At 54.3% G+C, this 13,495-nt stretch overlaps 1 protein-coding gene across 2 annotated transcripts in view; it reads right to left on the bottom strand.

Moving 5' to 3' along the window:
• The window catches only part of Htra3 (HtrA serine peptidase 3), a 28,391-nt gene extending 15,102 nt beyond the window's left edge, over positions 1 to 13,289 (bottom strand). Inside the window, 3 exon segments of one of the 2 annotated variants that reach the window (NM_001271027.1) lie at positions 1,306 to 1,528; positions 4,826 to 4,925; positions 12,721 to 13,289. In NM_001271027.1, the coding sequence (NP_001257956.1) occupies positions 1,306 to 1,528; positions 4,826 to 4,925; positions 12,721 to 13,123 (726 nt within the window). In that variant the 5' untranslated portion in view covers positions 13,124 to 13,289. 2 annotated transcript variants of the gene reach the window in all.
• Between the last annotated feature and the right edge of the window lie 206 nt (positions 13,290 to 13,495).

The following is a 13,495-nucleotide window of genomic DNA, read 5'->3' as shown; positions in this document are numbered from 1 at the left end:
CCTCTGAGCTTCAGAGGCTCCAGGAGGTAGGTGTGTGTGTGTGTGTGTGTGTGTGTGTGTGTGTGTGTGTGTGTGTGTGTGGTATTGAGGCACACAATGCTTTTGTTGTCAATGAAAGACAGGCAGGCATGCTCTTCACCTCAGGGCAGTCTTCTTGATCTGGCTCTGAAGCAATGGTTTATGCTCCTAGCACCATGGACGCTATGTAAGAGCTGGGCATCCTTCACTGCCCTACAGCTTCCTGTATCTGCACGCGGTTGAGCATTGAGCCTCTCCTAGCCTGGATCCCCTGAGCACAGCAGAACTTCATGCTGCTCACAAAGAAGTTGGGCCTCCATAGCGGGAAGAGCTCCTGTCACTTCAGCACTTCAGCCCTCCGGTCTGTCCCCTGCTCCCACCCTCAGTTTCTGTGCTATGGTGAAGAGGGGGTGCACCCAGACAAGGGTCAGAACTATAGAGGGACTGCATTAGGATAGCCCATTATGGACCCTCCACCTTCGTAGTGAACTCTGCAAACACCAAGGACACTGAGAAGCTGCATCCAGGAGAGGCTAGGCTCCACTCAGCCACACCATCTGACTCACAGACATCTAAGGGGAACCATGAGCCTGACCCCAGCTAAAGGCACGGTGGCATATTTGATGGTGAGTGCAGGGATACAGGAAACCCCCATGACCATCCCAGAACCATGCAATGGTACCACTGGATGTAGTAAAAACCAGTTTGAGGAAGGCTTGCATCTAGGCCTGGCAGCCTGGCCCTGGCACTATTAGCTGGGATCTTAGGTGTGTGATCAAACGTCGCTGAGCCATTTTCCCCAGATCACAAGTGATGAGAATCCTAATCTCCCCAAGGCCCCATTTCTCCCCGTAAGATTCTAAGCCATGAGTCCATCAGGTCCTTCTTCCCAGGGCTCTGACACAAACAGGAAGAAGCAACAGCACCTGGATTTCTAGAAGCTTCCAGTGACCATAGTGGGTCCTGAGGCATTGACACAGGTCTGCCTTCTTGGCCAGAGTAAGTGTGGGCACAGAGGTGAAAGGTGGGGACCGACCTCCCTGGTCTGTCAGCCCACAGGGACAGGGATGTGGATCTGGCTAAACAGTAAAGAGGCAGGGAGCTGTGGGATGCTCTCCCCTCCCTCCTGTGTCCTGCTTGCTCCTGATGTTGGCACCCTGGGCAAGGCAGTTCAGGGGCTTCTTATCTGATGTGGCCGCTGGCCCTGGCCTCAGGTCCCTGCTATCCCCTAGGAAGGCTGGGCTAGGTGGTGCTGCTGGGAGAGGCAGGGTGCATCATCCCACTCACGTTGGGGTGGATTAAGATGGTGGCGATGTCTGACTTCTTGTCGATGTCCTGGATGGTGGCCTCATAAGCATCCCCATTCTGCAGTTGCACCTTCAGCTGCTGCCGACCTGAGGCGGTGTTGGAGCTGGAGACCACGTGGGCGTTGGTGACGATCAAGCCGGCTTCTGACATGATGAAGCCCGAGCCACTGGACAGTGGCACATTTCGGCCAAACAGAGGGTGCCTGCACACAAAATCACGGGGTGAGGGCTGAAAGAGGCTTGGGGGGCCACTCCCTCCTCCACCTGGGTTTGAATCGAGGCTGCCCTGTGCGGGTGTGGCCTTGCCAACACTGAAGCCGGATTCAGCTCATGGCCACAAAGGTGTGACCGTCATCTCTGATCTGCAGTTTGCTGCAGTGAGACAAAGTACCACTGGTGTCAGCATATAATAGCCCACAGTGGCGCCAATGCCTGATAGCAGGGCTCTAGTGACAAACAGTCGGGACTCTAACTGCCTGTCCAACCTAGCTGAGCTGCCCTCAGGCAGACTCTGTAAGTCCTCTGAGACTCAGTCTTCCCATCTGGGAAATAGGCTTAAGGAGCCTTTACTTTCAGTATGGGATGGGGCAGAAGGTTCATCCTCGGGGTGACACAGAAAAGGACATGGGCCTTGAGGATACTAAGCAGATAAAGGAACACTAAGTATCTGGCACTCTCGAGCATGGTGTCAGTCTCTTCAAAATGTCACCTCAGCCTGGCAAGACCAGGGAAAACAACAAACGTCCTAAGTGCTCCCTGGAGCCAGGGACAAGTTCACTCAAAGTTCATGGGAGACTTGTGGGTCAGTGCCTCCCAGGCAGACGTGATCAAGTCTGGACCACAGCTCCGTGGTGTGACCTCACTTGGAAGTGGGTCTCTGCAGGTGTGACAGTGTTGTGACATTCTAATGGAGTGGGGCCCTATGCCCAATCATCGGTACCTTGATTAGATAGGAAGCTGGAAGAGAGGGACCATGGGAGGCAGGTGGGAAGGACAACCTCCAATCCGAGGACACCCAGAACCACTAGACGTTAAGAGGGAGCCCAGGATCTGGGAGTGGTGTCCTGCTGACACCTGGCCTTGGAAATCAAACTCCAGAGCAGCGGGGCAACAAGCCCCAATGTTTAAGCTTCTGGTCTGTGGGCTCTGTGACTTAGCCCTAGGTAAAGATTGCTGTACAGAGCTCTCAGGGGAGATGGAGGCCCCAACATCTGGGACTACTTGCTGGGGTCAGGCAGGAGGAAGCATGGCAGAGCAGGGTTCATTCCCACCGTGGCAGGCTGCTTAGCTTCCTGCGTGCTAAGTGCAGTGTCTGTGGCTTGTTTCCATCTCCCAGCCATGTCTGTCTGAGAAGAACACCCAGCTCCTCTCAAAACTGCAGACAGAGAGCCCTGCACCTAACCCCACAGGTCAAGGGCAATGGCTGGGAGGCTCTGTGTTACCTTCCCTGCCCACACCTGAGGTTCTGGCTTCTCCAGCCAGAGGTCACTGCTGCCTCAGCCTGTGATTAACCAGCTCAGGGGTTGTGCCCCAGGCCCTTTAGAGACACACAGTCCCTCCTTAGCCCCCTTCTGCTGAGAGCCTCTTAGTGGATCCATTGGTAATTTTCTCAGTGACAGTTTCAGATTTACTGAGTGTGGGGTATATGTAGTGTGTGTGTGTGTGTGTGTGTGTGTGTGTGTGTGTGTTGTGTGTGTGTGTGGTATATGTAGTGTATGTAGTGTATGTGTGTGTATGTGTGGTGTATGTGGTGTGTGTGTGTATATAGTGTGCATGCATGCATGTGTGTGTATGTAGTTGTGTGTGTGTGGTATATGTAGGTGTATGTGTAGTATATGTAGTGTATGTGTGTATATGTGTGGTGTATGTGGTGTGTGTGTGGTGTATATAGTGTGTGTGCATGCATGTGTGTGTATGTAGTTGTGTGTGTGGTATATGTAGGTGTATGTGTAGTATATGTAGTATATGTGTGTATATGTGTGGTGTATGTGGTATGTGTGTGGTGTATATAGTGTGTGTGCATGCATGTGTGTGTATGTAGTTGTGTGTGTGGTATATGCAGTGTTTGTAGTGTGTATGTGTGCGCGTGTGTGTGTGTGTGTGCATGTATGTGTGTATATATAGTGTGTGTGTGGTATATGTAGTGTATATAGTGTGCGTGCATGTGTGTGTGTGCATGCATGTGTATGTGTGTATACGTAGTGTGTGTGTGTGTGGTAATGTAATGTATATGTGTGTGTGGTGTATATAGAGTGCGTGCATGTGTGTATGTGTGTGTGTTTGTAGTTGTGTGCGTGTGTGTCTGTCTGTCTGTGTGTGTGTGTGTGTGTGTGTGTGTGTGTGTGTGTGTGTGTGTGTGTGCGTGTGTTCGGTTTAGGCCTCTGTTCCTACCTCCTGACAGGGAGACTTCAGAACTGCGTTCCGGCCCATGGGAGAACACTGTGAGCAAGTTTACAGGAAAATCCTTGGGATGCTTAGGTTTAAAAGCTGTCGATCACAGCAGGGATCTGACAAGCAGAAGGGCCTCAGTCCCATAGGTGCTGAGTTGTGCAAACATCCAGCTGTTTCTCCTAGAGCAGGAACCCCAGGATGACTTGAGCAAACAGACTCAGAGCGGACGTTCTCTAGAGCTCAGGCTGGACCCTGGATGAGTACTGCTCCTCCTCCTCCCCTGCTGCATACCTCGCCCCCATCTTGCCACTGTGAGTGTGCAGGAGGTTGAGCAGTCTGACACTTTGCTGGCCTTAGAGCACAGAGGGAGAGACGGCGATTGACATCAGGCAGCTCCGTACCAGAGCCAGACTAATAAGCGGGTCACCAGCTTCCCTGATCTGTATCAGGTGGGCTGCCGTCTGGCTCCACTATCCCAGCTGCCCTCTCCACTCAGCTGCAGGGCGAGGAGGGTGGAGACTGTTGTGTCTGGAGAGCTGAGGCTCCTGCCATAACCGGCCTCTCTCTGGGGGGTCTAAATTGAGACCTCAGACCGGATGTGAGTGATGGGGCCTTGGCTGGTGTGTCTAGAAGGCAGGCCTCCTCGTCCAGCACAGACATCTCTGGGACAGTATGGGGTGTGGGAGGAAGGAAGAAGTCTCCACCCCAGTCTGTAAAGACAGATCCTTCCAGAAAGCTAGACCACACATCACACAGTGGGCTTCCTCTCCCAGGGTCAAACCTGCTTCCCTCACCCACTTCCACTCAGGACTCCTTCTCCTCCACCATGAATTGGCACATGCCCCCTCATGCCTGATCTAGATGCAGCTGTCCTCTAGAGCTGGCACCTCAGTGGGACTGTCCCCTGTTTCTAAGTCCTAGACGCCTAAGTACTTACTTCAGGCTAACTTTCAGCCCCCAGGTATCCCAACTTTCAACAGTTGCTACTCATCCCACTCCAACCCTTACTATGCTCCTGGTTGCTGGATGCAGATCTAGTCTGGGGGGCAGCAGGCAACTGGGAATGACCGGGAGCTGCAGAGCAACTCGGGGACAGGGGCCCCACGCACCTCAGAAAGAGCTCTATATGGACCACGGCTGGCGCGATCTTCTCCACCACATCGGCGATGAAGTTGAACTTGTACCGCGGACTGGTCAGCTGATGGAGACCTGCGCTGGCAGCAAGGACCAAGGGTGTCAGTGAGACCTGCTGTTCTCCAGCAGCCCCTGGCCCCAGGGTCTGGACTCAGAGCCAATGTCAACATGCCGTGTACCCCATCTCTCAGAAATACAGGGGTACGCAGACATTGGGAATAGTGGTCCTTGCCCTGGAGAATGATTAACTAGGTCTTCTGAGATTTGAGACTCTGCACATTTCCCCCCACTGGACTCCTCAGGGCTGGGCAGGAATCTTAGAGAAGTTTAGATCTTTGCTCAGAGAAGCACAGTACTGATGCTGGGGACCAGTACCTCTAGGGCCCTTGCCTGATCCCACGTAACCACGGCATGTTGGAGAGAGGACCATCAGCCTCTCTGTGCCTGGGGGCCAGTGTGCTGATAGAAAAGTGCACAGTGAAAGGGCCAAGGCCTCTTCTCCTGAGCCATCCCATCTGGCCTCTGTGAGGCCCTTCCTCATTTGCTGGGCTAGATTCCTGAGTGGATAGAGCACCGCCTTTGTCCAACTTGGCCATATCCCAGGCCTACTTGCTAGGCAGCACATGAACGTCCCCCAAACCTTCATCACTGGCTCAGATTTCTGCCACCATCAGCAACAGGGCTGTGGCTTGCCAGGACCACAGGCCTGAGGCATGTGGGTGACATGAGCCTGTACTGAGACCTCCAGGTCCCGGTCTCTGGCACCACACTGCTTGGCAGTGCTTATGAGAGGTCCCTGGAGTCTAAAATGAGTACAGGACTGAGAGCTGCACACAACTGGGTCCAGCTGGACCTGCTTTCTTTTAGCTGTGTGCCCTGTAACAAGTCTGTTACCCTCTCTGGGCCTTGACTTTCCCATCTAACAAGTGGGACTGAAGAGGACCCCTCGTTTGGTCAACTGACATGAATGTGAATGGTGATGTTCCCTGCCCCAGGAAAACACGCCCAAAGCAGCAGTCATAAGAGGGTTACAGAGCATGTCCTGGGTTCTGAAACAAATGTGGGCTAGTGTTGTCCCCCACACACAGTCTGGCAATGTCTCCGATGCCCTGGGTGGCAGCCTGTGGGGAATGAAGCCTCAGCAGCAAAGGTGGGGAAATTGAGGCTTATGAAACAATTCCTACCCAGATTCCAGTGAAGTTTACCCAGGCACACCTGCCAGAGCCTTTGTGAGCCCAGCCCTGGTGTCCACTGGCAGTGAGGGACAGCAAGTGACCATCCAGGGATGGAGAAGCATGAACAGGATTGGGACTGATGGAACCTGGGGTGCAATGGGACAAGAAGAGGATTCCTGTGCAGGCGAAGCCATCTGTTGCCTCTGACTGGTGATCAGGGAGGATTGATACCTGAGCCCAGTGTTTCTGTGACCCAGGAGGAGGAGGAGGAGGAGGAGGAGGAGGAGGAGGAGGAGGAGGAGGAGGAGGAGGAGGAGGAGGAGGAGGAGGAGGGAACTCTGTCCTCGAAGACAGCACGGAGAACAGATCACCCTATCTGCTTTACTGCCGAATTCACCCCGGGGCTCAGCACTACAAGCCCCACAGAACCTTCCCCAGGCTCTGCCCACCTGACCTGCCAGGCCCACTATGGGCAGTGGTAGAACTGAGGCAGGAGTAAAGGCCTGACAGGTAAATCCTAGTGTCCCCAGACTGCTTGGGCTTTGGCCCAGAAGCTCTGGTCATTCAGCAGACATTGGTAGGCCACTCACCATTCCAGAGGGAGGGTCTGACTGACCTTCAGGACCGTGCCAGCCAGGACTGTGCATGGCAGGCAATGGGGGAGATGTCAAGACCTGCAGCAAGGTTCCAGAATAGCACATCCTGCTTTCAGCCAGCTCTCCATGCTCAGGACCACAGAAAAACCAAAGAGACACTACTATACATGGCCCCATTCCCCAGCACTGTCAACTCAGACCAGAGACACACTTGGCTCACCCGAGCCCAGCAGTGACTAGCACACACAGGCAGCCCCCAGGAGCTCCCTGGAAAGAGACAAGAAGATGATGCAGCCACCAGCCAGAACCTGCTCAGCCCGGCCAACAGCTTGAAACCCCTACCCCAGAGCAGCAGCCAAGGCCCAGAAAACTGAGACTGGGTATGAATGCCATCCTAGAATGGCAGGCCTAGCCCTGCTCAGGTCAGGGAACCTGAAGACTGACAAGCATGGCCCTTTAATCCGGCCCCAGTCTCAGATGAGTCACCATGAGTCATATAGAGGGCCCCAAGCCCCCACCACAGGCTTCCCACATGAACTGGCCTGGCTGGGCCAGGAAACAGCTCTGTTTATTTGGGGTTTCTTAACAGCCCCACCCCCATGCCAGGCCGAGCCAAGTTCTGAAGGCCGAAGTCTTAGCACACCCAGCCGTTGGCTCCGTTTTTTCTGTTTTTTTGTTGTTTTTCAAAAATAAACGGGATCTGAAGGCCCGGAAGTTTTGTTCAGCAGCCTGACCGAGAGGCCAGCCATCGGGGCCAGGTGTCTAGGGCCTCGAGAAGAAAGGCTGGCTGTACGAAGTAGCCCTGGGCAGGAAGATGACCTCAGGGCTCCATCTCCAACATGCTTGCCCTGGATAACCCTCAAGCAGGGTGGTGTGCTAGTTCTCGACAGTCACAACTACCACGGAAAAGATGGGGGAAATGAAGGCACAGAATGGGAAAATGAACGACCAGGACATAACACAGGGGCACCCTACACCGTCCCCGAGGCTATTCATTGCATGGCTCCGTCATCATGATTGACAGGGACCCATAAGGTCCCCAGTGCATGAGCCCAGCCAGCACACTTGACACACACAGGAGCCTGGTTCTGATCCCCATGTCTGACTCTTCAATGGTGTCCCCCAGCTCGGCTACTCCTTAACGGAAAGACCCCACAAGTCTGCTGAGTTCGCTGTGCCTGGGGTTTCCTACTGGGGGACAGCCATGTCGTCTCTCCCTGGGTCATCAGCCAGCTGAGATTACAAAGGTGAAGGTTTGGTATAGTGTGAGGCCTGATGGGGAATGACAACAAAATCTAGACATGGTACAGTGCTTCCTTCCCGTGCAGATGGGACTGGGAGATTGAAGACAGCATCGAGCGTTCCACACGGGCCAGGCTTTATTGCTCCTCCTCACTCGGTCACAGGTGGAAGGGCACTCATTCCATAAGGGGAGCTGGGGACCTCTGTGAACTGAGAATGGCCTTAGAGCACAGCCCTGAGCAGGCAGCACCTCCTCCAGGAGTCGGCTCAGCCAGCAGAGCCTGGAATTTCACAGCCAGAGGCGCCCGGCTGGCCCCAAGCCAAACACAGGTCAAGCCTGGTATCTCCTGGATGCTAACCAACTGTTGTACACTCCCAAGGAGCAGCACGGAGCTGGGGTGTGCCTGGCTTGAGGCTGTGTGCCTGGGACAGGCCACCCGATCTCTCTAAGCCTTGTTTCCCAACCTAGACAACGCCACTAGATCAGCCTTGGAGAGCTCAGTGAGGTCGACTCTGGGCCTGGTGCTGTATGCCTGGGCTGGTGCCCTGAGCTGTGGCTGTGAGGAAGAGTGGTGTGTGGTATGTATGCTCTAGGCTGGGCAGCTGCCCTCCTCTCTCTTCCATTACCTAGGCAGGACTCTGGATCTGAGGGCCACAGAATCTTAAACTAACATATGTGGCCAGGGGACATGGGTCACTTAGGGACAGGCAAGCTTTTAAAAGAAGGAAAAACAGTGAGTTGATCAGCCACCCAGGCAGGCGAGCTGTGGCAGGGCTGAAGCTTTAGGGACAGTGTGTTCCACTCTCTGCTCACTTCCAGAGCCAGCCCATCCCGGGTACCCAAGTACTGAGGAAACTCTAGAGCAGTGGTTCTCCACCTATGGGTCATGAGCTTCTTTGGGATCACATATCAGATACCTTGCATATCAGATATTCACATTGTAATCTATAATGTTTCCATATGGCCTCATAACCAATCCATTATGGTAATGAGTAGCAACAAAAACAATTTCATAGTGGGGAGGGGTCACCACAACATGAGGAACTGTATTAAAGGGTCCGAGCACTGCATTAGGAAGGTTGAGAAGCTCTAGAGAGGCCCTCAGTGAGGGAACAAGCGTGACTTTTGGCCTAGGCCTTGAGGAATGGAGAAACTGGCACATATGATAAAGGGACTGTGTGTGCAAAGGCAAGTGACACTGGGTACAAGAGTCAGGGACTGGAGCTGGGACACAGGAGGTGAGGACTCTGTGTACAGGATCTGGATATTCAGGTCCTAGAGCCTGGGCTGGAGGAGTATGTAGCCTGCAGGCCACGCTGGTAACATGGATATACAGACACAGCTTGTGGTGCTCAGGCCTGTCACGCATATAGTTTCCGCAGCCCCAGGAACAGGGTCTTGAGACTGCACTGTTTCTCATAACTTCTTCACCAGTGTCCTCCAGGGTGGCCCCATCTCATGGGGCTCAAGTACTATGTATGGCAGACCAGCAATAGGGAGTCAGGGGACCAGGGCTTGGGGCAAGCTCTCCCTTACTTTGAGAGTCCTAGGGTGGCACACTACATCACGATAACTTGTCTTTATAAGGCACCCCAACATTATTCTCTATGATAAACTCCTAAAGGTTTCAGAGGTTGTGGGAGGAGTCTGAGACACCTGACCCTAGGAACTCTGGTGGGCACCTCCCTCAAAGCCCCAGGCTGTAGATGTCCTGGTCAGTCTGCTGTGACATCTGCATAGGTCTGCATCTGCACAGGTCTGGGACCTACAGTCTGCCTGCCTCACTGTCTCCAGAGCTCCTACAGGCCAGTGAGCACACACAGCCTCTGGATGGTGTCGGACATGGGTGATTATCATTCTGTCTAGGTAGCACTACCCTCACTGAGCCCCATGGCCACCTCTGCATGCCCTGGGGGTGGGTGAAGAAAGGGATCTGGAGCTTCTGAATGCACCGGTTGTGGAGCTCCTCCTTGTACCAGATGGACACACAATCTTATCCAGCATCAAATAAACGTAGGAAGCCACTGGAACCCTACCAGTCCCCACGCACAGCCATACCACTGACCAGTTCTGCAGTCCCAGCAGGCAGAGGGACAGATACAGGAGATTTCTTCTTGCCTGGTTAGTCTCAAATGCTCAACTCCGAGCCCCTAGAAGCTGTTAAGAGGAGGGAATACAAAAGCCAACCGAAGCTCTTAAATAAACAGGCCTTGCACATTAAAAGCCGCCTATTAAATCTTTGTGGGAATTTCCCAGGGCTCCCAGCTCTGAGCTGCAGTAACATGTGGACATCTATAACCGCAGAGGGGCCTTGGGACATTGACTCCAGGGAGCCAGCAGGCAGCTAGCCACCTGTAAGCGACTCGAGTGCAGGTCATACCCTTCTCTTGAGAATGCTTTTCTAACGTGCAGGTGGGACCAAACAGCTTCCATCACTCCCAGTGGAACCATCTAACAGGGTCCAAGAGAGCTGCAGGGACCCATGGGCCCAGACATTTATATAGTATCACCTACTGTGTGCAACCAGGTGCTTCATCCACCTCTGCCATGAGGCCCAGAGTGAACAAGAAGCAGAGAAAACAGATCAGTGCGTGGGGGTACAGACTTAGCAATGACGCACAGTGGTTAGGGAAGCCAGCTCAGGGTGTTAGGACATCTGAGCCCAGGAAGAGGAACCCTGCTGGATGAAGGATGAGGGGGCAACTGTGGCCAGTGGGCAGAGCATGTGCAAAGGCACTGAGGTAAGGTGGCTAGAGGATGAGAAGGTGCAGAAGATGGTAGTGGAGGTGTGTCTCTGTGTGTGTGTGTGTGTGTGTGTGTGTGTGTGTGTGTGTGTGTGTGTGCGTGCATGCATGTTGGTAGAAACAGGGCCTGACAGTCCAGGTAGGTGTAGGAGGGTATGGAGAGGGTCTTGTTGGTACATGCAGGACAGACTGACCAGGGTCACCTGACCGCCATGTGAAGTGATGCAGGAGGATAAGAAAGGTGAAAGCCATCAACAGGCAGTGTTGGCTCGGCCTCCCTCTGCTATCCCCAGTGCTATAGCAACCTCCTGCCCAGACACCGCCTGCAATGGGACTCCTCAGGTCTCCCTGTGCCCAGCGCGTACATGAGTTCAGAGCATCTGGGCATTGTGGTTCCTGCCCAGGCGCTCACAGTGAGCAGGAGGCAATGACAGGTGTGTGTTGACAGAGGCTGAGATCTCAGTGTCCTAGGCCAGTTCTGTCAGCTGAGCTGGGAGGAAGAGTAAGAGACAGTTGGGCTGCATTTAACAATCCAGGTCAAAGTGGGCAATGGACAGGTGTCAGGTTCAAGGTCGCTGGCTCTGTCTAGCTGTAACCATCCTGACAGGACTGAATGAAGACATTGTGGAGGACACCTGTGCCCCTCCCTCTGGCTATCAGGCTACTGAGACAGCGAAGAGCCCTGAGAAACTGGAATTTCCCCGGGAATCTCATGCTGGGAGGAGGCAGGAGGCTGCAGGGATGCATCGGGCCAGCAGGGAGAGACTGGCGCTATGGTCAAGGATGGGTGGGAGCTGCTTGGTCAACTATACCTGTCTCTCTATTTAAACCTGAATCTCATGTCAGGACCCCTAGATGGACTTGGGGGCTGTCACTGGACACTTTCCCTCCTTCTCCCAATGTAGCTACATTGCTCTAATCGGCCTTTTGAGGATGGATGGCAGACCCTGGCTTGTTAACATCTCTGGTAGTGTGTCCTTCCTCTTTGGCTTCAGTCCCTGACATCTCCTTGGCAGATTGAGCTTTGATGGTGGCCAGTATTCTAGAACAGATCTTGGTCTTGGCTCTGCCCAGGCCTCTTCACTCTCCCCCATCCTTGCCAGGGAGCCCCATTTTACTGTCCCAACTCAACAACTCTCTTGGGGGGGCTCTCCCGAAGCAGCAATAGTACACCAGGCACAGGAAGTGACACTGAGACTCACCATGCCTTGTCATGGAGCTCAATATTCCTTGCCAGCGTCTCTCCCAAGCCTGACATCAGACCACTCATGGATGAGTACCCAGAACACAATGAAGCAATCAACCGGAAACAGTGGACCTCTGAAACCTAAGACCCTGCCAACGTCCAAAGGAGCTCTGACATTCTTAGAGATAGATATCTACCTGACCCTCAGGCTGACTCCTCCTCTCTCTCCATACCTCTGTGCCCTCCACAGTCTAGAAATCTCAAGGGTACCAGAAGGTCTCCTTCACGCTATGCACTATTTCCAGTTAAGGAACAGCCAAGCACAGAAAAAAGAATGGCTCAATCTGTGAAGAACAAAATCCATCTCCATCCCTACCCATCTCTGCCCAGAGCCTGCTGCTAATAGTGTCTGTCACATGGGAGACAGAGTAAGGGTACACCAAGCACAGCCAAGATAGGAACAGAGTGGTGCAGTTGCCTGGTCTCCCTGAACCTTCTGTCTCTCAGACAGTAAGGCCCAAGATGGGTATACAGAACCAGCACCCACCATACTCTGACAGAAAAAACAAACAAACAAACAAACAAACAAACAAACAAACGGAAAGAAAAAAAACAGCAGAAATTGACCAGAAAAGATTGCTTGCTGCTCATTCCCTTCTAAGTCACTGGAGGACTCTAAGGAACAGGAATGTGGCTGGATCAGAGCCTCACAGCCCACCAGATGCTACCAGGCTGCCACATTAGGCTTTAATTCTAACTTGTTTGTGACTTTGGGGGACAACATTTACCTCTTGGGGCCTCAATGTCTCCATCTAGAAGGACAGAGGGTTGTCTGAACTGTACTTAAAAGTCTGCCCAGTGAACGGATTCTCCCTGGGCCTCAATTTCCTCAGAGCAAACCTTTTTGGATTCCTGGTGAAGCTTACCAGAGGGGCAGGCACCCTTCTGCAGCTGGCGCACTGGAGTCCCGGAGATCTGCAACGCACGACGGCTGGCGGCCTGCAGCGCGCACACGTCGGCATATGTGTGCCCGTCTGTGCCACACACCGTGTGGGTCCAACGGCAGCGGCACACGCCGCGTACGCACTCCAGACTGTCCCCGCATGGCGAGTCCAGGGGGCGGCCGCAGGGCTCACCCTCGCTGGCGGCGCACACCAAGCAGCAGTTGCAGAGGTCTGGCACATAGCCCCCAGGGCAGCGAGGGCTCGGACAGCGCGACACGTCGCAGCGCGCAGGACAAGGCGCCGCCGGGGGCTCCCGGGCCAGGACCGACACAGCTAGCGTGGCCAGCGTGGCCAGCGTGGCAGGGAGTAGGGCGCGCGCCTGCATCACGGAGAGGCGGCGGCGCAAGACCCGCGGGGACACCGAGGCCCGGACGGCTCAGGCGCACTCTGGCTCGGAGCGCAAAACGGGCATGGTGTGGGGACTGACCCGAGCCTCTTTCAGTTGAGCGTCAGCGGGCGCTTAAAGGCCAAGGCAGTCCGCCCTCGCTGGAAGGGGCGGCCCTGCCCGCGGCCAGCCCCGCCCCTGCCCCACGGGACCCCGCCCCGGCTTGTGGGGACCCACCCGGCGCCTCCTGCTCCCGCTTGTCTGGTGTGCACTTTGGGTGGCAGGTCTGTCAGCCCAGGATGAGGGCCTGAGGAAGAGGAGCTGCTGTGGAATAGCCCAGTCCTAGGCCAGGGACCTAAGCACAACCCCAGA

The sequence above is a fragment of the Rattus norvegicus genome, chromosome 14, assembly GCF_021556685.1.
Source record: "Rattus norvegicus strain SHRSP/BbbUtx chromosome 14, alternate assembly SHRSP_T2T, whole genome shotgun sequence".
NCBI lineage: Eukaryota > Metazoa > Chordata > Mammalia > Rodentia > Muridae > Rattus > Rattus norvegicus.
The sequence above is the reverse complement of the archived record's forward strand: the minus strand, read 5'-3'. Positions and strand labels throughout refer to the sequence as shown.